We start from the raw sequence: 26238 nt of genomic DNA on the forward strand, positions 1-26238 counted from the left end.
ATCTATAAGTGAAAAGACTTTCCCCAACACAAATTACCCCACAATACACCTACTTCCTTATCCCAGGAGCATCTACAAATGCTAATGGAAGTATGTATAGTGGAGATGTACACACAGTTAAAAACAAGGAAACACAGGTTGGAGAACTCTGGTTAAGTATATGATATTTACGTACCTTGAAAATGCTCTGATAAACTCATCGGTCAGTCAATGTTGCCCTACAATCACAAGAAAAGTCCTTCAAAGGTGCTAAAGTAGTTGCATATTTCCACACTTTTACTGGTTAAACTGACAAAGACAATTAAGGCAATGAATACCACACATTTCAACAACAGTTAGACTTGGCCCTTCTACAAATGAGTGATTGACTTACTTACTGTTCTTAGGTAAAAGAACATATCTGCTTAAGACTGATGTATTGCCGCATGAAACACTTCCTGAAATCCATATCACTGACAGATGTCTGTATTTGTAATTTGTCCTGGTTCACATGGACAAACACAGATTAAAAACCATGATACTATCACTTCCATGTTTTACATATGGGATGTGGCTCTTATACTGGACTACACTGCATTTAATTTTTCAGACATATCATTTTTTAATTTGAAGCACATCAGTTCACATAGCTTCTTTTCTTATGTATTTGATGTGGGGTACATCAAAGACAGGTCACAATATTTCTGGAGAGAGGAAAAACCCACCCTTGCAGTAACATTGTAAAAGAAAAAACTTTTGATGCTTACTCATGACCTTGGGTAACAAATAAGTTGCCTGATGAAGTATTACATGCTTTCCCCCCTTGCTTTATCAAACATAATTTAAATGTAAATTAGTCCAAGTTAGTTCATATCAATATTAGTCAATTCAATATTGTCAAAAAATACAAAGAAATCAAAGTTTTGATGCCCACACCTGTGTGAGATGTGAAGAAGTTATGATTAGAGATCAAAGATGCATCCACAAAAGATTTGACAAACAAGAAAAGATAGGATGTGCTGAGTAAATATATCCCCAATGGGCTCCACGGTTCCACATGTAGAATCATTTTCAGCAACACTTGAACAACTTTTTACACAAAAAATATTCTTTGCATTTTAATGACAATAATTATGATCGATGTTGTTTAACATATGGGTGCAATAACAGTTTATGACACAGAAACAATATTGAAGTGGTCCATTTTTGAAACAGTAATGCCTTAACTTACTTTTGGCATTACATACCCGAACCAAGTGGAATAGCTGTCTCATCCTGGTTTATTTCCACTCATTTCTATCGAGATTCATCATAGTCATTGAAAATTTGCTCAACTTAACAGGAGAGCAGGAAGTTAAAGGGTTAACCCAATCTCCTGTTGCATCCAGATATGAAACCTGAAACTGTATTATGCAAGAAGAAAAGCATGGTGGAGCAGAACAATTTGTATAGCACATTTTATGTACAAGACAACTCAAAGTATGACATATGAAACATTAAAGCATCACAGCGGGCTGCAGAAGAAGTATAGAAAGTACATTAAAGTCCAACTTTAAAAAGAAATTTTTAAAAAATTAAGCAGACGGGAAAAGTTAGAATAATATAAGATAAAATGCAATAAATAATTAACAGTTGTTTTGATCAAGAAAACTTTCCACATTTTGGGTTTGTTGGAGTGGTATTTGTCCTGCAATGTCTCTGTATATGAGATGACAAATTGAAGTTTACACATGGGCCAAAACAGAAACATGTATATAAGACAACATCACAGGAATATTTCTTTCATCAGAATCACGCACAAAGTGGGACAGTCTCTATCTCTCAAGCCCATTTCTTCAATATTTCCTATAAGATTGACATATATTCTAATATGTTTATAAGTTTCGTTTCATAATGATCAACTTATTTGCCAAGTCATGTGATGACTCAGTGCTAAAACATTTATTAACACTGATCCCAGTCACACCATATTTCAAACGGCACAGATTCACAGCATACAAGACAAACGTCACTGATCACTTTAGCTCCTCCTACGTGTCTGTAAAATAGGCTGCCTGCTTCAACAGTTAGCGGGACAAGTCTGCATGCTGTAGGAACTGCTTGTCAGGGTTTGTGCTGGACTGAAACTTTAATATCAACAAGATGATGCCTGCAGTTACACTCAGCAATGGAGCAAAGATGCCTATAGTTGGTCTGGGAACATGGAGGGTAAGGTCTTGTTTTTTGTTAATATGTTTGGTATCCAAGGTAATATTGCAGGCTTTTAACATGATGCTACCTCTCACTGAATGCCTCAACTTTCCTTGTTACTTTTCCTATCATGATGAGGGATGGTCTGTTTTATCTGTATTGTTTAATTGTATGTAATTAGTTTCCACCCTTGATGCGTGAAGCTAGATTTTAAAGTAGTGGTTTAAAAGTAGTAACAAAGTGGTGCAGATGCATAGTCTTGACATGCTGCACCTCAACATGCTACTAACAAGAGGGTAAAGATTAACTATTTGCTGTACGTTGATCTCTGCCTGCTAAAATTAGGTCACTAGAAATGGCTGCATGCAATTTTAACCACATATATTGGAATAGTTTCCATTCATTTAAAGATTGAAATTATTTGCAAATTATTACATTTTTAACAAGAGACCCTAACATTACACCAAAAAAGTTGTGATGTACATAATTTATATGTCATTTACATTTACATGATAAAACTTTTTTTTTTTAAACTTCTAAACTAAGAGTTACTACTAAAGCGGGGAGGATGGTGCTGTACTGATAAATATTTTAAATTCTCTGCATATTTATACATTTACGCTTGCCCTTTTAATCTCCTCTGCAGGCGGGACCAGGAAAGGTCAGCGAGGCTGTAAAGGTAGCCATAAGTTGTGGCTACAGGCATATTGATGGTGCATATGTGTACGAGAATGAGGACGAAGTTGGGGCTGGAGTCCATGCTATGATAGATCAAGGAGTGGTGAAGAGGGAGGATTTATTCATCGTTAGTAAGGTAGGTTAAAGTAGCTGTCAGTAAACTTGCATGACCTTGACTAAAAATGGCATGAATGGACCAAGTTTTCTTTTTATTATCCTCTGATTTGTTTTAAGGTAGTTATTACATGGACTTCCAGATACATTGGCTGTCATCATTTGTCAACTGTTCAGGAAAATAATGGACATAATAACACCATGTCTGTAACAATGGAGTCAAAGCAGCATCACGAACCACATTAGTCTCGGTGATCTCACAGTTTACATTCACATTTGTTCCATAATCCTTGAATTCAAATGGAAATTCACACCTGCAAATCTTTTTTAATGTGACAAAACACATGCTTACTTGGTGCAGAGATGGTGGATCTTTTCAAGTTCTATTCCTACTGTAATTAATCTCACTAATAAATCATCTATGTTACTCAAATTTGTAAAGTTTTTGCTTCTGAAAATAGCTTGAGTACTATTCCAAATTTTCTTACCGATTGAAAAGCTATAGAAGAATATGTTAATTTGGACCCAACCACATTTCCACCTACTGGACAAGTCCAGGCAGCTCGTAGCTGGTACCATTTTTCTTAGCTCAGGGCTGAGTTTAAGCTGCTTCTTATCATATACCGATGCAACATTTTCACCAAACCACAACCAACATGCCACTTTTATTATGACAGTACCAGTGTGGATAGCTCTGCTCTGCTTTGGTGCAATTTAAGGGGTCAACTCCCATGTAATCACATTTCAGTACTGCAAAAATTTGTTTTACTTTCTCAATATTTGGCATCCAGTTTATAGCTGATTTTTTTTGCCAAGAAACAGAATGGCTCACTGATCGCTTCACACAACTGCTCCTTCCATGCTGGTTGCAGCATTTTGGTTTCAGTATTAGTTATTTTTTAGCCAAAACTTACTGAACCAGTTGTAGAAAAAAAGACAAGAACTGCATAGGAGGAGAAGAAATCTAAGACATCTACCTACATGAATCAAGCACAGATGCAATGTGTTTATAGATGTTTGTTCTCTTTCCTAGCTCTGGTGTACTTTCCACGTTGCATCCCTGGTGAGGGGAGCATGTGAAAAGACTCTAAAAGATTTGAAACTGGAATATTTGGACCTTTACCTAATGCATTTCCCAGTTGGGATGAAGGTATGAAAACTTTTGTCCTGGCCATGACTAAATGAGTCTGATCAAATAGCTAAAAAAAAAAAATCTAGTCAAACTTAACATTTGTTTTATTTAACTTGTCTAAGCAAACTTAATATCCAACAGTTATGCTCATGGCATTACTTAACATCTGATGTACAATCTACACCAATACTATGATTTCTTTATATACATTTTTAATGAGATAAAACTTTCTGTTCATGGACACTAAATTTGTTTTGAGCTTATAACTTCTGTTTTTGCTTGTGCAGCCAGGGGACAGTATTTTTCCTTTAGATGAGGAAAAGAACATAATCCCTGATGACAGCAACTTCTTGGACACTTGGGAGGTAAGTAGATCATTTTCTATATGGGCATACTGAGAATGCCACCTAATCACTGGCAGTGAAAGCAAACGAAATGTGTATGATTTCAACTATTTGAAATCAGTTTAACATGCACTGGTGTGTAATTTCTCTAAAAGGCTATGGAGAAGCTGGTGGACGATGGGTTGGTCAAAGCTATTGGCATCTCCAACTTCAACAAAGACCAGATTGAAGCTATACTTAACAAGCCTGGCCTAAAGCACAAGCCTGTCAATAACCAGGTAAAAAAAAACACACACACACACAGACACACATGTAATTTAAGAGCATAATTTATGCAAAAATAAAAACAAAACCTAAAATATTTGGATGTTTTTTCTTAGGTTGAATGCCACCCACTCTTGACACAGGAGAAACTGATCAACTACTGTCACTCAAAAGGCATCTCGGTGACGGCTTACAGCCCGTTGGGATCTCCTGACAGACCCTGGTGAAAAGATGCACTTTTCATCATCCACAGGACAAATAAACTTAAAATGACTTATTTTTGTCTTTCCTAATTTTAACAAAAAGGGCTGCCCCTGATGACCCTTCTCTGCTAGATGACCCAACCATCAAGGCAATAGCTAATAAGAATAACAAGTCTCCAGCACAGGTGAGAAAAAAATTACATGTCTATCACATGATTATTATTTATTGTTTTTAATTGAATTGATCATGTTATTCATATTTTGCAAACTGACACTGAAAGCATCATGTTTTGGCACAAGATGCCTAACAAGTTACGTACCAGTCTGTCAGTTTTAAACTGGGAAACAAGTAGATATTGTGTCAGAGTGAGAACATTTTGGTGAGCTGGCAATCATTCACACCACAAAAAATGTGTGCATAATTGCTTAATCTAAAAATGTTTCAAATGGAAAAGTAGGTCAGAGGAGGAAAATCAATTCTCACACGGTAAATTATGAGACCAGGAAAGAATTTAACAGAATAAGTACAGTACTGTGTGGTGAACCAAGAAAACGTGATCATACTTATTTGGTGGTTCGCCAAATTCAAAGTTGTCTTTGATTTTTTCCCTTTTTTTCCCTTATATATATATATATATATATATATATATATATATATATATATATATATATATATATGTATATATATATATATATACATACATCCACGTACACAAATTTATTTACCCTCTTTACCCCAAAGACTCTTACACTGCTTCACTGTTATGTGATTGCTTCAGAAATCACACAATTAGTACATAATTAGGTAAAACAAAAGTCTTCTGTGTGCCATGTGAGTGTCACATGATCTCAGTGACCCAGAGTTTGCAACCCTGCTAAGCAGGAACAACCACGCAGATGGCACAATGAAAGCCAAGGAGACCAAAGCTGTGTAGAAGTTCAAATCATTAAGAAAAATAATAAAGGTTTTTTAAATCTGAAGGAGCACCATTAAATTTCACAATATGGCACCAGAATATTGTGGTGCCATATTCATTCATTCATTGATTTTCCGAACCGCTTATTCCAATTCAGGGTCGCGGGGAAGCTGGAGCCTATCCCAGCCGGCTTTGGGCGACAGGCAGGGTACACCCTGGACAGCTCGCCAGTCCATCGCAGGTGGTGCCATATTGCCTAAAACTAAAACTACCATTTAGTTTGTTGTCTTCACACATACAGCTCTCCAGCTCAGCCCTGTCTGTAAGGGCTTCTTTCTCTGATATCCTCTCTTTTCTGCAGTTGATCTTTTTTTCTCTTCCACTCTTTACTGGCTGTCTCCCAGACTTCATTCTATTCTCTTGTGTCTTTTCTCTCACACACATCTGTTGTCATCTTCCTCCTGCCTGTCCCTCGACTTCCTGTGTGGTAATCTCTTTTTCTCTCTGCAGCATTTACTACTTTGTCAATTTGCTAAATCAAGTCCTTACATATGGTGGATGAAGGACAGGATGTGATGCCTCAGCCTTTCTGTCCATACTTTTATAATTGCCATTATATGGTAATCCAAGAGAATGGTGGAATGGGGCGAGAAAGGTTACATAGCTTCCAGAATTTGACTTGACCAGTTATATGTGGCATCTGAAACATGACTACACAGTTCTGTTTGTTTTTAAACTGCTACTGTGGGCCTCAGGTGTTCATTGCAAAATTGAGGATTTCCCACAGTAAAGCATGGTGGTGGTTGCACCATGATTTGGGTATGTTTGTTTATCAGCAAGGGCTGCACAGTGGCGTAGCGGTTAGCACTGTGGCCTGACAGGAAGCCGGTTCAAGCCTTGGCGGGGGGAGGTTCAAACAGTGGGCTTTCTTTTTGTATGAAAATTTGTCTTTAGTGCACCGTGTGAGTTTGAGTGGTTGTTTGTCTCTCTGTGTTGGCCATGTGATGGAGGGGCGACCTGTCCACGGTGTACCCTGCCCCTCTCGCCCAGTGATTGCTTTGTTAGGCTACAGCTTCCCAACAGAAAATGGATGGATGTTTATCAGCAGCTAAAACCACACTGGAATGGTTGAAGGGGAACATTTGACAGAGTTAAAACTCATTACAGACTTATTGCTTTGCTCCTGTTTAATCCTCAGATTCTCATCAAGTTCCACACCCAAAGGAACGTGATTGTCATTGCCAAGTCAGCAACACCCCATCGCATTAAGGAAAATATCCAGGTATGACAACCACTATTGATTTATTGTACCGATAACCGATCTGGATTCAGGTGGATAAAGAGTTGAGACACTTCACATATATCTTTTTCTACCATTAACAGAAGTCTCCTGTTCGCCAGTTTTAGCTATATTTTCTCTTTCAGCTGTTTGACTTTGAGATAAGCAAAGAAGATATGCAGACCCTGCTGAACTTGAATAAGAACTGGAGAGGATTCCTAGCACCGTGGTGAGTAAAGAAGACAGAATGTCAAGAGGGGGATGGAAAAAGTTAGACATACAAAGAGGTTACATTGTCATGTAAACAACTTTTAAGTAAATGACTGTTTCCTGTCTTCTGTCTACAGGGCTGCAAAACACAAAGATTTCCCTTTTCATACAGAATACTAACTCTGGCAACATGATTCTGCACCGTTTCTGATTTACATCACAGTTTTGAAAAAAGCTAAACAAAAATAAATACATCCTGACATCCTGTGCCAAATTTGTTCCTGCTTGTACTGAACCGATGTGTTTTATATTTCCTCTAGAAATAAAGAATTAAATAAATTAAACAATACAGGTTGTGAAAGTTTTATGGCTCGCATATTTCCTAGGAAACACTAGATCTGTGTTGTGTTTGTGTCAGATAAATGAGACTGAAAGTGACCGCTTTAACCATGCTATTTGTTAAGTCAAAGTTTGAGGGGTGTTTAAAATGTAAGGAAATGGGTATATTAGTAATGACACATCACAGTAAATGGGTCCCTATATTCACCTTCAGGTTTTCAAACACAAGTTAGCCAAACAATGTTTGGATGTTAATCAATGGGGGAAGAATGAACGAACGGCAACAACGTTTATAATTACAGCAACTAGACTGAATATAAGCCTAGTATGTGTACTGCATTTTGTTAATGTTTTAATAAACTGATATTTGGAAAATACACGATATTTGTATAAATTCATACGCAGCTAAATGCTAAATAAATCAGAATGTGTGCTAATCTGGAATGGCACATTTATTAAACATCCCCTCCGTGTTTCTCAATCCTGATCCCCGGGGACTACTGCCCTGCATGAATTGGAGATCATTTAACACACCTGACTCAAATGAATGTCTCATTCGCAAACTTGCAAAGAACTTGATGAGTCGCTCAATTAATCTGCGGCAGGTATGCAGGAGCAGCAGCCCCTGAAAACTAGGATAATTTTCAGTTTTGTTCTGCTGTCATGGCCTAGCATCTGTCTTGGTCAGAGGTGTATAAAGTAGAAGCAGAAGTAAAAATAAAGTAGAAGTCCTGCCATGTTTTTGGATCTATCCATGCATTTAGAACAGGTGTTTTCACTAACAGGCTCATCTACCTGCAGTGGAGCTAAGCTAGTTAAATTCACCCGGTTTAGTGACTGGTTGGAAAGAGCTGCCAGACAGGATTTCTACTTTCTACTTCTACTTTTTCCACCTCTGGTCTTGGTGGTGGGATCATCTCCTACTATCCAGCCATACTGAGATGTGTGTGGATATACAAGTACAAAATGGAGAGGCCTTTTCCTTCTCTCTTTCTCTCTACGATGTGTATTCCTGTTTTCTCTTCTTTTCGATTCTCTTTCTGTCCCTCTTCTGTCCTCTCCGGTCTGGTCCAGCAGTGCAAATGTTTGTTGTACAATTATGCTAAATAATTAGAAAAATAAAATAACATTTTAGAATATCAAGGGGAGCATTATATCTTTGATGCTTCCCTTGGCAAAGTAAATTTGCCCAGCAGAACACAGCATCCAGAAAATCATTTTGCCTGCTTAAATGCTGGACAAGACAAAAAAAGGAGGCTGCTGCCCGTGTTCCTGCAGATGATGTTTGTGCCTTTTTATATGAGCATACATAGATATTTCTCCCATTTAAAACCAACTGGTGCTGTATTACACATCATCATAAAGCCTGATTAGGCATTTTCAGACAGAATAACTTGAAAGGACTGCACTTCTGTAGAATGAGCAACATCAATCTCCTCCGATATTCTTTCTCGTATTGAACATCGGTAATCTCATTTTTGTGAGTGGCGGTCAGATTCTTCATTGATTTCTTTCGCAGTCTTTCGTTAATGTAATGGTCTTCCAATAAGCTCAAAAAAACTAGCTTACAACAAGAAAAACAATGAATTATGTCTGACAACTTATTGAGTGGGGCTTTACAGCTAACTAGCATGAACTGAGAGGGTCTGATGAACAAACTTGTAAGCTACAGAAGTTTGTACATAGAAGAAAGGCTACTTGGGTTGTCTTAAAGACTACAAATGTAACATGACGTCTAAATCTGGAAGCCTTTATCTTGTTAAATTCAACAGAAGTGGGTGAAGTTTATTTGGAGACATCAAAGCTCAAACTTGTATCCAGATTCACCCACAGGACTTTATTGTAATGCTGAATGAATACAAGCAAAGGAAGTGAAAGTAGTTATGTAACACACACATGACTACAAAGTGCCATTTATGAGCCATACTAAGGCAAGTCAGCATACAGCAACATGATCTGAGCTTAACAAAGAAGTGCTAAGAATCAGACTTAAATAAAACTCTGCCAAAGTCATGAGAACAGAGCAGACTATGGTTTTGAGAAAAAAAAGTCAGTATTAGGAGAAAGTATCGGGAGTGCATCTCTTCGGTCAATTCTATGCTACAAAAATAAGTTTTGTCTTCCCTTTGGGAATAGGCTCATCATGAGTTGTACCTTCTTTATAATCCCGCAAGACCTCAAAATGCTTTTGTAAACTGATTTTCAGAAACATTGGTTATTCGGAAAAATAGGTGATATTAACTGCATAATGCACGTGTTTTCATTTCCCTTCAGTAAATTAATGCCATATTAAAAAAGATTAGAGTAAAAAAAATAATTCAATGCACATCAAGATGTGAGAAAATAATAAAAAAAAACCAGATCAAATTATTTGCTCTAGCTAAAATTAGACAAAGATCTTTATCTACAATCATTAATTCTGAGAATCTCTAATTTGGTACAAGCACATTTATGGAGTGTGTACGTAAAACTTTCCAGAGAACAGATGAAGTAGCTGTATTTTCCTGAGAAATATGAAGTTATATGCAAAGCCACAGTTATGGTCCATATGTAACTAAAGAACAGGGGAGGAGTCAGTATACACTAGAAGGTTGAGAAGCAAGCTCTGGCACCTGTGGAAAATCTGCTTGTTTTGTTTTAGAATTCAGTGTTGAATGGGTAATCTTTGTGCTTCAAACTCCTGTAGGAGATAAAAAAAAAAAGAAAAAAAAAGAAAGTCAAACAAAAGTTGCCTAACATGCAAGTATCACAGTGTTACATGCAAAAGCTTAGTAAGAGTCTCACCACTGCATTGGGCAGGCTCTCCAGTTCCTGTTGAATCCCATTATAGTCTTCATTTCTTCCTCGGATAACTCAAAGTCGAACACCTGCAATCATTTCAACTGATTTATCGCAAAAACAAACAAACAGTCTAAAGAAAAACTGAAAGGTTTCATTTTTTGGTGTAAGAAATCAAACAGGTAATCAGCTCAACTGTTTACCTGGAAATTCTCCTGAATGCGCTGTGGTGTGATGGACTTGGGGATCACAATCACATTTCTTTGGACGTGGAAGCGGATCAGAACCTGGCAGAAAAGGAGGCCGAGTATTAACTTGGACTGCCAAAATGAATGTGGTTGTACAAGGAGATTCATTAGGGCAGTGGTTCCCAAACAGGGGGCGCTTCAAGGCTAAATAAAACTTGGGAGTTTTTACACTGGATGAATCTGTAAAAGTACTCATAGGAAATGATGATAAATGTACAACAGAGACTTCAAGCAATAAAAAAAAAAAAAAAAAAAAAAGAATAAACTACAATGGACCAATAATAATAATCAATGGTGGGTAATAATGAGAATGCAGTCTATTGCATGTACCAAAATATTATCATCTAATATAAGTATGAAGCCAAACAAGTTACAACACCTCGTGGGGACTTTTTGTCCTCAACACAAAGAAAAGCCTGCAGGTTACTTTAGAAATAAACTATCCAACTATCATATATAGCAAAGTTGTTTTACTAAAGCCGCAACGTTTCATTCAAAACTCCACTCACCTAAAGTAGTTTGCAGAGATTCCTGGTTTAAAATGTTTTATACTTACACAGAAGAATGGATAATAGTACTGACATGGTTTTAATTATAGTTACCACTAAAACTAAAGACGCATTTCTTTGTATGTTTCTGTGGTTCATGTGACGGGAGGAGGGGCTCGACATAACCGTTGTCGATGAAAAGGGAATAAAGGGGATGAGGGGAATAAAGACATTCATTATTTATAACAAATGCGCAGAATGACTGAAGGAGGGCTGGCACTCGGTCGTCACATCTGATCCTGAGCAGTCAGCGGTGGAAATGCACCAAATCACTGCATGCAAAGAGGAAGAAAAAGAAGGGGGAAAAAAACCAAAAAAACCTTGATACTTCAGATGGGAAGTTTGAGAATAAAAGAAAAAGACAGAACATGATAAAAATTTGCAGACAGAAGTTTGCATTCCAGCGTAGCGCCTCTAACTTCTAGTAACCATCTCAACATCAGGTATGCATCGGTTTATGCTGCAATGTCAGGTTTAACACACTAGCCACCTACATTTTAAAACGGGAATAATTGTTTTAAACCCAAAACTATCGTGGGATTAATCGGATTATATTATCTAATCATTTGACAAGTATTCACACGTGAGCATGATCAGGGCCCAGAACATGTATGGTCAGGTCACTATCTGCATCTGGATGAATGCAAATGATCTTCTCTGTGTACCTGAGCAGGTGTCTTCTTGTGCTTATCTGCTATCGCTTTGATTTGGGGCTCTTCCAAGAGTGAAGGGTCATCTGGTTTTGCCCTGCAATTAAACATAGTTATCTAAGACCTCTTGCAGCCCTCTTGTGCCAGTAAACGTACAAATCAAATCATTACCGGCAACACAAAGCAATCGCTTTCAAAGATAAATATATAAATACATCCTTGCTGGCACTTTTTATTTGCTCATCTCATGACCAAATATGCCACAATAACAGACCACGACGACAAAGAGGAACTATAGTCACATGCTGAAACTAACCAGAGATCCTACAGGCAGCAACTGTATGGTACATGCTGAAACTGAACTCAAAACATCATAGAGATAAACATATTTCTGGTGTATTTTAGGCTAAATTATGACTGTTTAGTAACCATGGTCTGTCAGGAGATCCAAGGGGGCTGTAAGCAGTAACCGAGATGCCCTGAGAGTGGCAGTAGTTGATCAGCTTCTCCTGGGTCAGGTATGGGTGGCACTCCACCTGACAGGGAAACAAAGAACAGCAAAAATCAAGCAAGCAATCAGTCTACACGTGTGTCGGGGTGATTAGAGCCGTTCATCGACAATCCACAGATTACTACTACATGTAATATCTTCCCTACTGTGATTAAACCTGCTTCTTTGTGCAACATGGACACAAGACCGCTGACAGAGCTGAGAAATCAGAGCTGCATTTGCTCATTTTTACATATAAATGTAGAATTTCTGTTTTCTTGCAAGGCACATGTTATCTATAAAGTGTCTGATTTGATGGATAAGCTCACTATTATTCGATATATGAGAGTTCTCTGATCTGTATTTTGTGTGTTTGATCAGAAATGGCAGAAGGAAAATGCTGTTTTAATCTTATAATGGAAAATACGAGCAGACAAGCAGGACACTGATTGTGAACTATGGCTCAAGGAACACAAACAATATAAGGTCAGCTCAGCTGAATAGTGTAGCCGGAGGAAATCTGCTGTGGCCCATTATGACTTAACAAGACATTTATGTACTAGTACAGACTGGAGGACACGGATAATTACAGGATCTTGACCTTTAGAGAGCCACAGGCTGGAAATGTATCCATGTTGCTGCTTTGTAATACAGTTTGATCACATCAGTCATCAGTGTACCTGGTTGTTGGCAGGCTTGTATTTGAGTCCTGGCTTGTTGAGAAGGGCTTCAATCTGATCCTTGTTGAAGTTGGAGATGCCGATGGCTTTGACCAAGCCAGCATCAACCAGCTCTTCCATCCCCTGGCAAAAAATAGAGCATTAAAAGAGAAACTGCTTAGCTCACTGTTCTCCACGTCCAGCTTTAAGCTTTAATGTTACTCAGGTAAACACACAAAATCAAGTTTGGGCCTGCCAGCAATGATGTAGACGAACAATTCCTAGTCCACAAGGGAGGACCAACATTGCCATAACCACATAGAAATAAATAACTGGATAAATCAAGAAACAATTGTATTTTGTTTTCATTTATACATGCATGCATTTAAACTTTTTTTTAGTGTATTCATTGATTTATTCCTCCTATGTTTTCTTTCCTATGTTAACTCATTTATTGTTAAATTAATGGATTTTATAGTGTAAAAACCTGGTTCTAAATCAAAATTGATCATCTTTGAGAAGCTTCTACATGGTAGATATATTGATTATATGTTTCATCTAATTCATTATATTCATCCATTTACTTCTTACTGTTGTTTTTGTCCTCTAAAAGTAAAGAAAAGAGGAGGGGGCTTAAACGATCAGATTAATCATCTATCAAATTCTGTCTCCTCTTTGAGTATTATGGCAGCAAAACTGGTCAACCATCATGCGATGGGAAATCGAACATAAAGAGGACTTTGGTGGCAACAGTAGGGTGATTATAGACAGATCCTTTTCAGTTTCCTTTATATCATTGTAATTAAAACTAATCTGCTTCTCTTCATTTTCTAAACAAGCCACAACAGCAGCCGGTTTTCAGGACTACCTAGTCCATCCAGGATCTTGGATCTCTTCCAAAAACTCTTTCAGAATTTTTTTTAAGAGGATCTGAAAGCTTTCTATTTGCACTTTGTTCTGTGAATGCACATTCACATTCCTTACTTGTCTCTCCCCCCCCCCGATGCCAACTAGCTTTACCTGTTTGCAAGCGTTGTCTGACAAAATCTTACCTCCCATGTCTCCAGGAAATGAGTGCTGTCATTGATTGTCTCTCCAGCACTGTCCAAAGGAAAAAGCTCATTTCCAGCCTGGAACATGACAAAGGATTTAATAACCTTGAAGCTAACCTATTATTATGACTTCCACATGATCATAAAGACACAAAAATATGTTGGGAGAATAGCAGCATTCCTACCTTGAAACCCATGGGCCAGTGCACTAGATAGAGGTCTAAATAATCCAGTTTAAGGTCACTGAGAGTCTTCTCACAGCCTTTCCTCACCATGGACTTCTCATGGAAAGTGCACCACAGCTATAAAAATAAAGCCCAGCATTCAGGAAGTCACCTTTACAGACACGCTGCAGTCCGTTATCTAAACAGGCAACATCTGGAAACAGCCGCGGAACGATGCATACATGTAGTATTTAGCTTCTGAGCTCACCTTGCTCACAACAAAAAGATCTTCTCTCTTCACCACGCCAGCCTCGATCATGGCTCGTATACCCTCACCCACTTCTGCCTCATTCTCGTATACGTACGCTCCATCGATGTGCCGGTAGCCAGCTGAAATGGCTGCTTTCACCGCCTCTGTGACCTTTCCAGGAGGAGACTAAAAGACCAAGATGATAGGCTGTTACTGTTAAAAAAAATAAACCAAGTTTCTCGGTCTGGTATTTGTTGTAGGATGCTGACAACTCCAATCTCTGATACAAAGTACTTATAATAACTCTTGTATTAAGATTTCCTGAGAGTAAAATCACTTCAAAATGTATTTTTACATTATTTATTAATGTAATTAGCTACTTTTGCAATTTATTGTGAATTGATCAATTTACTCATTTTATGCATCTTCTCATTCCTACATTTACTCATATTTTCTTTATTTATTTACACGTTTATTTAAAAATGTTTGCATTCTTTTGCTTGCAGAAATAACCAAGACTATGAATCACAAAAAAGAGTACATATTACTTCTCTGCAAATGATTGGGATATTAACATTTTAAGCCTGACATGAAGTTAAGCACAGAAAAAACAAAACAAAACAAAACAAAACAAAAAACTGGTGCAATGACCTTCTAAAACACCAGTAAGTCTAAGTGGGGGGCTCTATCACCACCTGTGCCAAAAAATTTGAGGACCTTGTCTGTACAAGATGTACAAAACTGCTTTAATTTAACTTTCTTTACTTGTATAAAATTGGACTTTGTATAGATAATGTTCATGTATTGCACTATGACGCAAGTTTAAGTTTCCTAAAGGATTTTCAATTTCATCCAGAAAACTTTAAAATTTTTTAGGCCCGCCTGACACCTTCTTTTAGTGAGCCATCTTCGTTTCTCCTGCACCAGTAACATTTACTGATTTGACACATTTTACCAAATCTTGCAAGTGTTTCTCTTTACTCTAAAAAGCATTCAAATAGACTTTCAGCTTGGATAGATAATCTTATTTCATTAAAAAGGTATGTGATTTTGAGCAGAGGCCTAAAAAGTGGTCAAGTACTAAGAAGATTTCTTCAGAACATAAATTTACTTATAACTTTAATTTCACTAGAACTCTGTTCTATTATTATCATCAAGACCGGATACCAGGGGTCTACGCTCACTTGGGGCCCATGTGGGACAAACACCAGCATTTTGGACATGAAACAAAATGTACATAAATACCAGATAGTTACACCACAGTGTCTAGTGTATTGCTACTGGTACCATTGGCCAAGAGACGTGAGAAATGTAGTTTCACAGTGTATTATTCCCACTTTTCACAATTTTTCGGTGGGGAAGGGGGCCCTTGGAACATTCTGGGCCCAGGGGCCTGTGCACTTTTAATCCGCCCCTGATTATTACTGTATGTGTACTGGAAGCTGAAAGTTCCCACATCACACCAGTGAGATGAATACAGGGCAATGAAAGGTCAATGAATCCAAAATGTGAAACATCCTTCTACCATCAACCTTATAATAATCGATTAAACCTGTGATTAAACCATAGGTAGAAAACAAAACTGGATTTTTCTTTCCTTTTTTTCTTTTTTTAACCTTGAAGAAGACATGAACAGTCTCATAGCTATTTCAATTCACTTTGAAATAAGCTGTTCAAATTTAATAACTTATAACATCAAGCACTGATTAAAAACAAGATCATAAAATTATTTGAAAACACTGTGCAAACAAAGGAGCGCTTCCTGCAGGGCAGCTTCGCAAACGCGTATGTTTCTAGAAAGAAGCTGCACTGAAAGCATTAGCCACGGCTGCTACCTCCTCTAGGTGGGGTCCTAACGCACCAAAAGTGTCACAAATAAAAAAACATTAAATGTATTTTCGAAACAATTAACTTTAAACGTGAGCTAATGTTTCGTGTAAAGTTTGTTCTGACACTCTGGCCATGCTTTTCTGGCGAAAAGCCCAGCTAGCTTACCTAACAGGTGAATTATTAACTTCAACAAAGCAGGACATCGTAGGAAGTGGAATTAGACGCACCTTCCATGTGCCCAGTCCAACGATGGGCATCTGTGCACCGGTGTTCAGCTTCACTGTTGCTGGCATTGCGACTGAGGACGATCGAAACCTGTATGTGGATGAGAAAGTCGGGTAGCGACTGCAAATGAAGAGCAGCACGGCAAAGAACGAGTGGATCGTCGATCGATTAGTGATGCCTTCTTTAAAAAAAAACAACCAAAAAAAACAAAAACAAAAAACAACCTTACATTGCGGTGAACTGAGGTCACGGACAGCCACACGCGCTCCTGTCAGTCAGTCTGTTATTTGGCAATGCTGGTGAAATCCCCTCTCATTACCAGGAGCGCACAACTAAAGATTCATGCACTGTGCAAAGTGTCGCAGATGTGCAAAAATGCATACAGATTATGAGGATTCAACAGCTTGTTCTGTTCTACACGACCTCTCCTCCCTGATGTGTGTTTGTTTGATTAAATAAAAAAAGAACCGTGTCTCTCTCTGCCAGCTGAAATTTCACACAAGAGTAACAATCTTTAAAACTCAGCGGTATGAGTTACAGATGAATGTTTTCAAGAATTTTGGCCTTGACTTAATCTGGGATCAAGGAATCTGTTGTATTTCTCTCCCCAGCAGCTCCTGACATATGATTTGTGCACACAATCTGAATCTTTCAAACTTTTAGAAGGATTAGTGCCATGTAGCATGAAGATTCTTTTAAAGGCTTAAAACTTCATCACCTAGATGAAAAGTGGAGAGTAAAGCTGCTATGGATAGTTCAGTATAAGGCATTTTATTCATCACTGTAAACCTGGCCTCCACATTGTTAATTAAATCTAAATACCAAAAAGACTGACGGATCTGATACAATTTCTAACATCAGTACTTACCGAGAACAAAAAAGGAATGCAGCTTAAGTTGTTCACAAACACATATGTGACTTCTTATGCATCACCTGGGGTTTTGACTATGACCTATAACCCCTTATATTCTAATGCAATGGAAACAAGAATCGCAGTAAATGATAATAACAATAAAAAGATTTATGAACCTTAGGGAAAAATAATACTTTCACAAGTTTTTTTGGCTCAGCTGTCTCGGACAGAAATCTAACAACACAAGCAACATCTAAAGACATTGCTCATTGAAAGCATCACATGTTTTATAAGACACTTTTTAAGACAACTTTCATGAATATTGGATCAAATTAACATCAAATTTGCATTTTTTTTCCCCTTGAAATTTTTAAGCTTTAATTTGATTCTATAACCGACCTCAGAGGCTACATAAAAGTCTTCTTGCCTCTTTCCCTACTGTTTGTTATGCTACTGCGCCACTAGAGGGCACAATTACACTTTCCAAACCTAAGAAATGGTCTCCACAAATTCCCCAGCTTTGCCTTAAAAGTAATATAATCACATAATCGAATACATTAGCTAATAAAGTTGGTAATTACAGTAGCTGAACTGACTGATCACTTCGATTAAAGCTCCCAAAAATCTAAAGCATTCATCTAATTTCTTATTTAAAAGGAATCAGTAGAACTGCTCTCTCAAAAATCATTGGGTATGATAAATAACAGCTGCATTGAGCATGTAAAAATGGAGAGTGTATGTAAAGGTTATGTTTTCGCCATGAGTCTTTATTACTTTAAATACAACCTTTTTTATGGCATGATGCTTGAAGATGCACACCATTGGGCATACAGACCAGCCTTTAACCTCAAGAGACAGCTGAAAGGGAGAACACATACAAGGTGACTAATTTTGGCAAAATCAGATAAAACCTCACAGACCTTTAACTGAGCCATTCAACATTCTGAGCAGAAGATAAGAAAGGGAGAAGGTAGCCATATAAGAAGAAAAAAAAATACAAAGGGAAAAGTTATGGGAGCTAGCAGCCACTGTGTAACTCACAATGGCTCTCTCTAAAGTTTGTGTCTCTTCTGATCTTCTCCCTGCTGGACGGCTGCTTTTCAGGCCCTCTCTCCTCTGATCTAACTTCAGACACCGGAGGGCCTTTTGACAACCTCCAAACTGTCAAAGTACCCCAGGAATCAAACACCGGCGCATACTGTCGGGATCAAAGAGTCACAGGTAAACCAGATGAAGACATGGCCACATACAATTGCTACCTAAAAGGGGGGCTTTATTTCAGATACCCCTTTTTTTTTTACATCTGCAAGCTGATACCATTTCACTGGACTGAGTGCATCGATTAGAAGAAAGGAAATGGAAAACAAACGGGCATTTGAAGATACAACAGAGGCCCCGCATAAAACCAAGTCCCTCTCGAGGAAACTTTTAGACAAGCATACAGACTTTTAGGTGAGGTTTGTGTTTCAAGAAGTACGTTTCGCAAGCAACATAAGAGACAAAAGGATAAATCCTCGTAGGCGAGAGGAATGGACATAAGGAGGATCACAGTGTCACAAATACACAGGTCAAAATGAGCTGCTTTGTCCTCTTCCATTATGTGGCCATAATGAAGGCTCTGTGTGGCTGGCGGCGGCTTGCCTTTCCCTGCTTCTACATAAGATCAGACACTCCTCCAGTAAGTCGTAACCTGTCCTGGGGAGATCAAACACCACATTTCATTTCATGGCATTTGCTCCACTCTCTTTGCCTTTTTCTCTCCAGCTCATGTCTCACCCTCCGGACTGGGCTTTGCTGTCGTCTCCGTTTCTGCCGCAGCGCCCTGGGTCATATTCTTCACCCATAAATCTAATGTTGAGTGTCAGCTCGTGCTGGGTTCACTCACACACTCGCATTCCTCACTTTTCTGGCTGTTCAACGATAACAGGATCAGGGAGAGAAATCCCTACGTCATAAGTAAATCATAGTCATTTGTCATGTTCTAGGAAGCAGGAGAGATTATTGGAGCTGATTTGAGCAGATTTTGTTTAAAGGTAACATCTAGAAATAATTCCACTGATACCTCATTTAGGTGGACAGTCTAATAGATTTAGTCCAAAAATCTGATTATCCTTTTTTGACACAGTTGTAGCTAAAAGTGTCTGGTATTCGCTTTATTTGTGGAGTTATTTGGCTGCATGTCAGTAATATGACAGTCTCTCCGAGGTGAAGGTTGTGGATGTTCATGACAAATAACTCCCCAATTAAAGGTTTGTCAGTGTAAAGTTTAAAATAGTTTAAAATGACTACAGGGGATAATGTCATTTTGAGAAACCAGAGAAATATTTGGACTCAGAAAGTCAGGCTGACAGACAATACTGCGTTTCTATGATTTTTTTTGGGTGGCATTGTGTTAAAAAAGATACAAGTTTGTGGGTGAAATCCCTGGATCAGAGATGGCAGGTTGTATTCCAAGCAATCGTAATGAGAACCTAACCGGCTTGGGGCTTTTGTCAGGGAGCTAGAATGTTATCTCTAGTTTTTTCTGCATTCCCATTGAGGTCTACATTAAGTGCCTCTTTCTCTGACAGTCTGCGCTGAAGCTTCAGCACCCTTGATCATAAAACCAAAATTTCTTCAGATTAACACACGACTTTCAGTTGTGACTGAATTTATTTGAAAGAGAGATGAATGTTTTATTGCTGACTCTACTTCTTGTTTTGTCACAGTGCACTGCAGCTGGTAGTGCATGCTGTGCCCTCTCAGCTGATCGATATAGCTGTGTTGGAATATTGTGCTTACAAACAACAATAACTTTTCCCACAACTTTTACAGTTCAAATGTTTTATAAGGTGAAATGGACATTAAAGATGAGACTGAGCGATATTAGACTAATTTTGTCAGGAATGTTTGACTAATCTGTGCTGCACAACCCATCTGTAGAGATCAGTTTAATCTCAAAAAGTATCATCTCCCAACAGTTTTAGGGTAAACTGTTGTCACGGGAACTCTTCTTCAAGTGGTAGTCAAGGCAGCTGACGAAACCATCTCATATTTTAGTCCACTTGAATCGCACTCTGATGAAACATGTTTGTCTTTCAAATCTCAGAATAAACTAAACCTACCTGGGCCACTGAAGTTTAGTTCACAATACCAGCAACTGCTGCAGACTTCAACTTTTTGAACTTGTTAAGTTTATTTCCCCAAGTCAAGAGTGATGAGCAGCAACAGTTACTGATGTCTTTCCTCCTTGGCATTATTTCAGCGCACACCTGAAAGCTCCAGACAAACAAACTCCCAAAACTTTACCATAACAGAAGAGCTAGCACTATCTTATGATCAAAGAAAAAAGATGTACTTAGCTGTCTAACTTACAGCTTCTACATTTTGAATTTTTTTTTATTTAGATAAAAAAAAAAAAAAAAAAAAAAAATCAAAACATAGTGTGATATAGTGATGTAGTGTGGTAGTGGCATTAGCATAGTTTTGACCCCTGGTTACTATATGTATATATATATATATATATATATATATATATATATATATATATATATATATATATATATATATATATATATATATATATATATATATATATATATATATACACACTATTCACAAAAAGTTAGGGATATTCAGCTTTTGGGTGAAATTTCACAACAAGCCTAAAATGCATTCAAACCTGTACAGGTGAACTTAATGTGATCTTCTCTAAGCTTTTAAATGCACATGTCCAACTGGTAAATGTTTCAATAAATTTTGCACAAGTTGCTGTTCTCTAACAAGGAGCTTAACGGCAAAAATCACAGCAGGTGTGTGATCCTTGAATTAACCAATAAATGTCCTGGTTCAATTAGAGCTGGTGTTTAAACAGTTGTCCTCATCATGCTGTTCACATTTTGACATCATGAGATCAAGACGACACCTAACAATAGAACAACAGTCCCTTGCCATTGCGATGCTTCAAACAGGACGTTCTCAGACAGAAGTGGCCACTGAGCTTGGAGTGTCACAGAGTGTCATCAGCAGGTTGCAACAGAGATATGGAGAGACTGGAAGAGTCACAGAAAGGCCTAGAAGTGGACGTCCTTTGGCCACATCCCGTGCTGATGACCGCTACATTGTGAACACTGCCCTGAGAAACCGGATGATGAATGCCACTCAACTCCAGGCACGTTTAAGAGAGGTGAGAGGCACCCAAGTGTCACGTCAGACCATTCGAAACCGTTTCCATCAGCGTGGTCTGCGTGCTAGACGACCTGCACGGGTACCTGACCACACCACCAGGCACAGGCATCATCGTCTTGCATGGGCCAGGGAGCATTTACGCTGGACGAGGAACCAGTGGGCCTCAGTGCTGTTCTCTGATGAAAGTCGATTCACACTGAGCAGAAATGATGGCCGGCAACGATGTTGGAGACGTCAGGGAGAGCGCTATGCATCAGCCACTGTTGTCACCAGGCCAGCTTTTGGTGGAGGCAGTGTTACAGTGTGGGCAGGGGTGTCCACTTGGTACAGAACTGCCCTACACTTTGTGAATGGTACAGTGACAAGCCCATACTACCTGAATAACATCATTAATCCAGTGATTGTGCCCCTACATGAACAGCACAGGCCTCATTTCATCTTCATGGACGACAATGCTCCTGCTCATCGAGGCCGCATCATCAGGGAACGGCTGTTGGAGACTGGTGTACCTCAAATGGAATGGCCTGCACTCTCTCCAGACCTGAATCCCATTGAAAACCTGTGGGATCAGCTGAGCCGTCGTGTAGAGGCTCGAAACCCTGCACCCCAGAACCTCAATGACCTGAGGGCTGCCCTTCAAGAAGAGTTGGATGCCATGCCTCAGCAGGCAATAAGTTGCCTTGTGAACAGCATGAGACGTCGTTGTCGAGCTGTAATTGATGCTCATGGGCACATGACGAGATATTGAGACGTTCAAATTTTTTGTTGTGGTGTAACTACCATTGTTGTTACCTTTTGTGTTGAATGAATTTTTGAGATGAGGAAATCAGTAGTGCATCCTTCTACTTAAATGTCTCACTTTTATGATATTATATCACTGTAGCATGAACATATTGCATTTTCCATAAATTTCACCTGAAAGCCAAATATCCCTAACTTTTTGTGAGTAGTGTATTTAATAACCAGGGGTCAAAACTGTGCTAATGCCACTACCACACTACATCATATATCACACTATGTTTTGATTTTTAAAAAAAATCCATGTATATGTATATATATATATATATATATATATATATATATATATATATATATATATATATATCAATCAATCAATTAATCAATCAGTCTTTATTTATAAAGCACTTCATACAATGAAAATGTAGCATTTAGTGCTTTACACTAAAAGCAAAAAAGGATAAAAAAAACAAAACAAAACAACACAATTACTTATTAAATCCCCTGAAGAGCCTGTCAAACCCCTACATATATACAACATAGGGAACACATTAAGTTTTGTCTCAAGAAGTGCTGTCCTGACCCCATGAACAGTGTTGGGAAGCTAAAACACTGGAAAAATAAAACAAATTATGACTAAATAACAATCTGAATATCTGTACAGCATGAGAAACACCCAGAATCATCACATAATGTGATCTTATTTTACATAAACATGTAAGAACAAATCAAAAGTTTTTTTTTATTTTTATTTTTTTATGGCACTAAAGCAGTTAAGGGAGTTTTAATAAAACTTTAATGCTGAAGTTCCATACTGGGATATTATTAGGGCTTGGAAAATCAAATAAAAAAATCGAATACAGGGATTTTTCCACAATTCTATCATAAATTTTTCCTGTTAAATTTTTAAAAATAATTTTTTTTCCAAATGATTAAAAATCATCAATTATATGATGAACAAAAAAGGTTTTTACATTTTATTTTGTGTTCTGTCGACAAAAGAACAATATTAAACAATCCTGAGAATGGCAATTTAATTCGAATCGGCACCCAAAATATCGGAATCAAATCAAATTGGGACGAAAGCATATTGTCACAGCCCTAGATATTATATTTAAAGGCCTAGACCCAGACAACAGAAGACTTGTGCATCAGTGCTGGCGTGTGAATGCTCACATAGCGTTAAAATTGTGTTAAGGCGCCTGCTCAAAGAAGAAAGACAAGTTTTTACCTCCACCAGAATAGTTCAGACAACTTGTCTGGGTAATGTTACTGAATGTATGTGTAAAAAAGCCTCCATATGAAAGTAACCTTACAAAGCCTTGGGAATTTTTTTTTTCCTTCCAACTTTATGGACTCTGTTGAGGTCACATTCTTGTCTGAAACTACAGAACTTTCTTTATTTGGTGACTAATGGTGGCCATCAATTTACCTTTTCACTGGGCAGACCCTTCTAATTAGGTTAGGATCCTAAACATACACATTTTTGTACATTTTCATTTGCACTTAGATACAGGAATTTCTCAGAATTTGCTCATAACTCCTGCCTTGTCTGCGAGCAGGGGTGTCTCCTCTCCGGCCCCTCAGACATGGTTTGGTTTTTGGCTTGATTAACCACTTAGTTCAGTCTCTCAGACACAAGATTGCAGGGAAAAAGCAAGTAATGAAGTGCTTTTGAATTTGCATTCCTGAGAGCTTTTGCAGACGCCTTGATTTCAGTCTGCGCTCGCTGTTTGTTCTCTGTCGAGAGATGTCGGCTATTCTAACAGTAACGCGTAACAAGTGTCCATCCAGCCTCCTCCATATTGCTCCCTCATCAACCTAACTGCCATGAACAAACACAATCAACATGCATCTGAAGGGGAATTTGGAGGCTTTCTCTCTCAAAACGCCCCTGATGGGTTGTTCATCATCATCATTATGCAGATTAGTGTGACCGTGAATGAAATATTGGAGGCCTTTCCCTTTAGAAAAAAAAAAAAAAGTGTTCCTGTTCCATAAAGCTGACCAAAAACACTTGTGTGTTTTGTTCCTGCAATCTGTGTGTAATGCTCATCAGTTATGGACAAACTGTCTGAAGAATATGAAATTAACAGCATTCAATCTACACTTGAAAGTCAAGCCTTTTTTTTTTTTTTAGTATTGCCCTTGACAACAAGGCACAGCTACTTGCTGCATTTTCAGCTGGAGTATCTGTTGTAATTTACTAGGTAAGTACCTTGGTTTTTGTTGAGAATTTCCAAGAAACCCCCCCCCCCCAAAAAAAACCAAAACATTAAGGTTAAGCAAGTCGGTGAAACAAGACAACACATCAGGCTGACAGCTTTTATGGTAACAATATGTTTTCATCCATTTGACTCATTTCGTGTCAATCACAATTATGTCACAGGATGACTTGCCAGAATCTGTGATTATTTCTGTCTTGGAGAGAGAGGGGGGGGTTGGCACACAAGCTTCCCTTTGCACCCCGCTCCATGGGCGCTCAAAAAGAGGAAACACAATTTGGTTTAAATCTGGGGGCCTTTCACTCGTTCATGCTTTCAGGAATGAGTCAAACATCAATAGAAACCACATAAATCTGGATCATTTGAAGCTGGACTTTGGAACAGAAAAAAAGCAGTTTTCTACAGACAACAAATAACAGGTAATTGCAATATTTAAGAAATATTTCATACTGGATATTTCGCTTTAGTATGCAGACATGATTGCTCAGCAGTCTGTTCTATGTTTATTACTGCTGTGTAATGAGTTGGACCTGTTCTTGCTGACATTTGTGATAAGGGTGAAGGAAGCCTGATATTTCTTACTTCATGATGAAACAGGAAGGTTGTTTATGGAGACGCGGGAATGTTTTGGGATAAAAAAATACTCTTCATCCCAATTTTGTATGAAAGGCAATTAAGACAAAAAAAACCCAAAAAAACTAATTTGAAATTTGAAATTTTAGAGTTTGATATATAAAACATTTCAAGACAAATTTAAGAAGTGATTTTGAGTTACGTGAAACAAGAATATTTACATTACAGGAGACAGTTTTGTATCAGATACTGCATGAAATTGAAAATTCTGTAGAGGACAGGAATTCTGACTATAAACTATGAATTTTTAACTTGTTTGATTTGAACGATATTTTTAAAATAATATTAACTTCACTTTTATCTTTAATTTCCAAAAGTCTATCTTTTCATCAAATTTTTCCAGGATAATTTCTTTCCATAGATTATATTATGTTGCCTTTATATAAGAAAAAGGTACTACATGAAGTCTCAGAGTGTCCTTTTTCATCTTTGCATAACTTGAACAATGTCTTGTTCCAGCGTGGGCACAGTGTGTGTTTGTGTGTGAATGTAGCCTTGACTGATCAGAATGACACAGCGGGAAAACTTCCTCATCAAGGTGCTTCCTCATTTTTAGTCATCTGATATTATTTACAATATATGAAGAAAAATCTGAACTTCTCCAATCTTGCATCACGGGAATGTTGTTTTCTGCAGCAAAACGTGTGCAGTGATAGACCGGGGAGGGGGAACATAAGTCTCATAAGACGACGAGTCACAACTAAAATGACTAAGCAGAATTCTGAGCAAAAGATCTGACAGAAATAATTCCTAGAAAGCGAACGTATATGTATTTATATTGCATAAGCACCACATTTAGAAAGATTTGTTAAAAATCTTGTTATAAATTCAACATCAGATTGGACAGCTGCTGTGTAGTGTGCAGCAGCAGAGATGTGTGCAGCTGGTGGAGTGTTGCTAGTGGATGCTCGAAGGATGGGGTGCAAAGCTGGGGGTGGTGTACAGCAAAATGCAAAGGGCAGTGCTACTTTGACATTATCGTTTGAGCACACGGCACTGGGATTTTTTTTTGTCCAGAAATCATTCCTGTATGAGTCATCACCTATAAGTCATGTCATCCAGATAGCTGACACCCACAC

General features: G+C 38.1%; 2 protein-coding genes across 3 annotated transcripts; one reads left to right on the forward strand and one right to left on the reverse strand.

Annotated features, from left to right (window-relative positions):
- Positions 1 to 2054: 2054 nt before the first annotated feature.
- Positions 2055 to 7691, forward strand: LOC306773096 (aldo-keto reductase family 1 member B1-like). Its single transcript, XM_079262821.1, has 10 exons — positions 2055 to 2187; positions 2816 to 2983; positions 3995 to 4111; positions 4381 to 4458; positions 4593 to 4715; positions 4818 to 4924; positions 5008 to 5089; positions 7020 to 7103; positions 7247 to 7329; positions 7448 to 7691. The coding sequence occupies exons 1-10, from the start codon at positions 2122 to 2124 to the stop codon at positions 7488 to 7490; spliced, it is 951 nt and encodes a 316-aa protein (XP_079118947.1). The 5' UTR covers positions 2055 to 2121; the 3' UTR covers positions 7491 to 7691.
- Positions 7692 to 9466: 1775 nt separating this feature from the next.
- Positions 9467 to 16791, reverse strand: LOC306773509 (aldo-keto reductase family 1 member B1-like). Of its 2 annotated transcripts, XM_079263348.1 has the most exons (11): positions 16773 to 16791; positions 16546 to 16633; positions 14507 to 14674; positions 14260 to 14376; positions 14075 to 14152; positions 13044 to 13166; positions 12303 to 12409; positions 11889 to 11970; positions 10631 to 10714; positions 10434 to 10516; positions 9467 to 10329 (listed from the first exon to the last, which is right to left on the reverse strand). In XM_079263348.1, coding segments are annotated over exons 1-11 (975 nt in total). In that variant the 5' UTR covers positions 16775 to 16791; the 3' UTR covers positions 9467 to 10286. The 2 variants fall into 2 exon arrangements, with proteins under 2 accessions (XP_079119474.1, XP_079119475.1); XM_079263349.1 differs by lacking the exon at positions 16773 to 16791 and having other exon boundaries at positions 16546 to 16703.
- Between the last annotated feature and the right edge of the window lie 9447 nt (positions 16792 to 26238).

The sequence above is a fragment of the Telmatherina bonti genome, assembly GCF_933228915.1.
Source record: "Telmatherina bonti genome assembly, chromosome: 23".
In the NCBI taxonomy this organism is placed as follows: domain Eukaryota; kingdom Metazoa; phylum Chordata; class Actinopteri; order Atheriniformes; family Telmatherinidae; genus Telmatherina; species Telmatherina bonti.

Bases quoted from the DNA above. Each gene is read 5' to 3' on its own strand.
- LOC306773509 (XM_079263348.1), bottom strand. The intron at 10,517-10,630 runs GTAAACAGTTGA...AAATGATTGCAG, and splicing joins GCATTCAGGAGAATTTCCAG to GTGTTCGACTTTGAGTTATC. The intron at 10,330-10,433 runs GTGAGACTCTTA...TATCTCCTACAG, and splicing joins AGAGCCTGCCCAATGCAGTG to GAGTTTGAAGCACAAAGATT.
- LOC306773096 (XM_079262821.1), top strand. From the start codon at position 2,122: ATGATGCCTGCAGTTACACTCAGCAATGGAGCAAAGATGCCTATAGTT. The intron at 2,188-2,815 runs GTAAGGTCTTGT...TCTCCTCTGCAG, and splicing joins TTGGTCTGGGAACATGGAGG to GCGGGACCAGGAAAGGTCAG. The intron at 5,090-7,019 runs GTGAGAAAAAAA...TTTAATCCTCAG, and splicing joins ATAACAAGTCTCCAGCACAG to ATTCTCATCAAGTTCCACAC.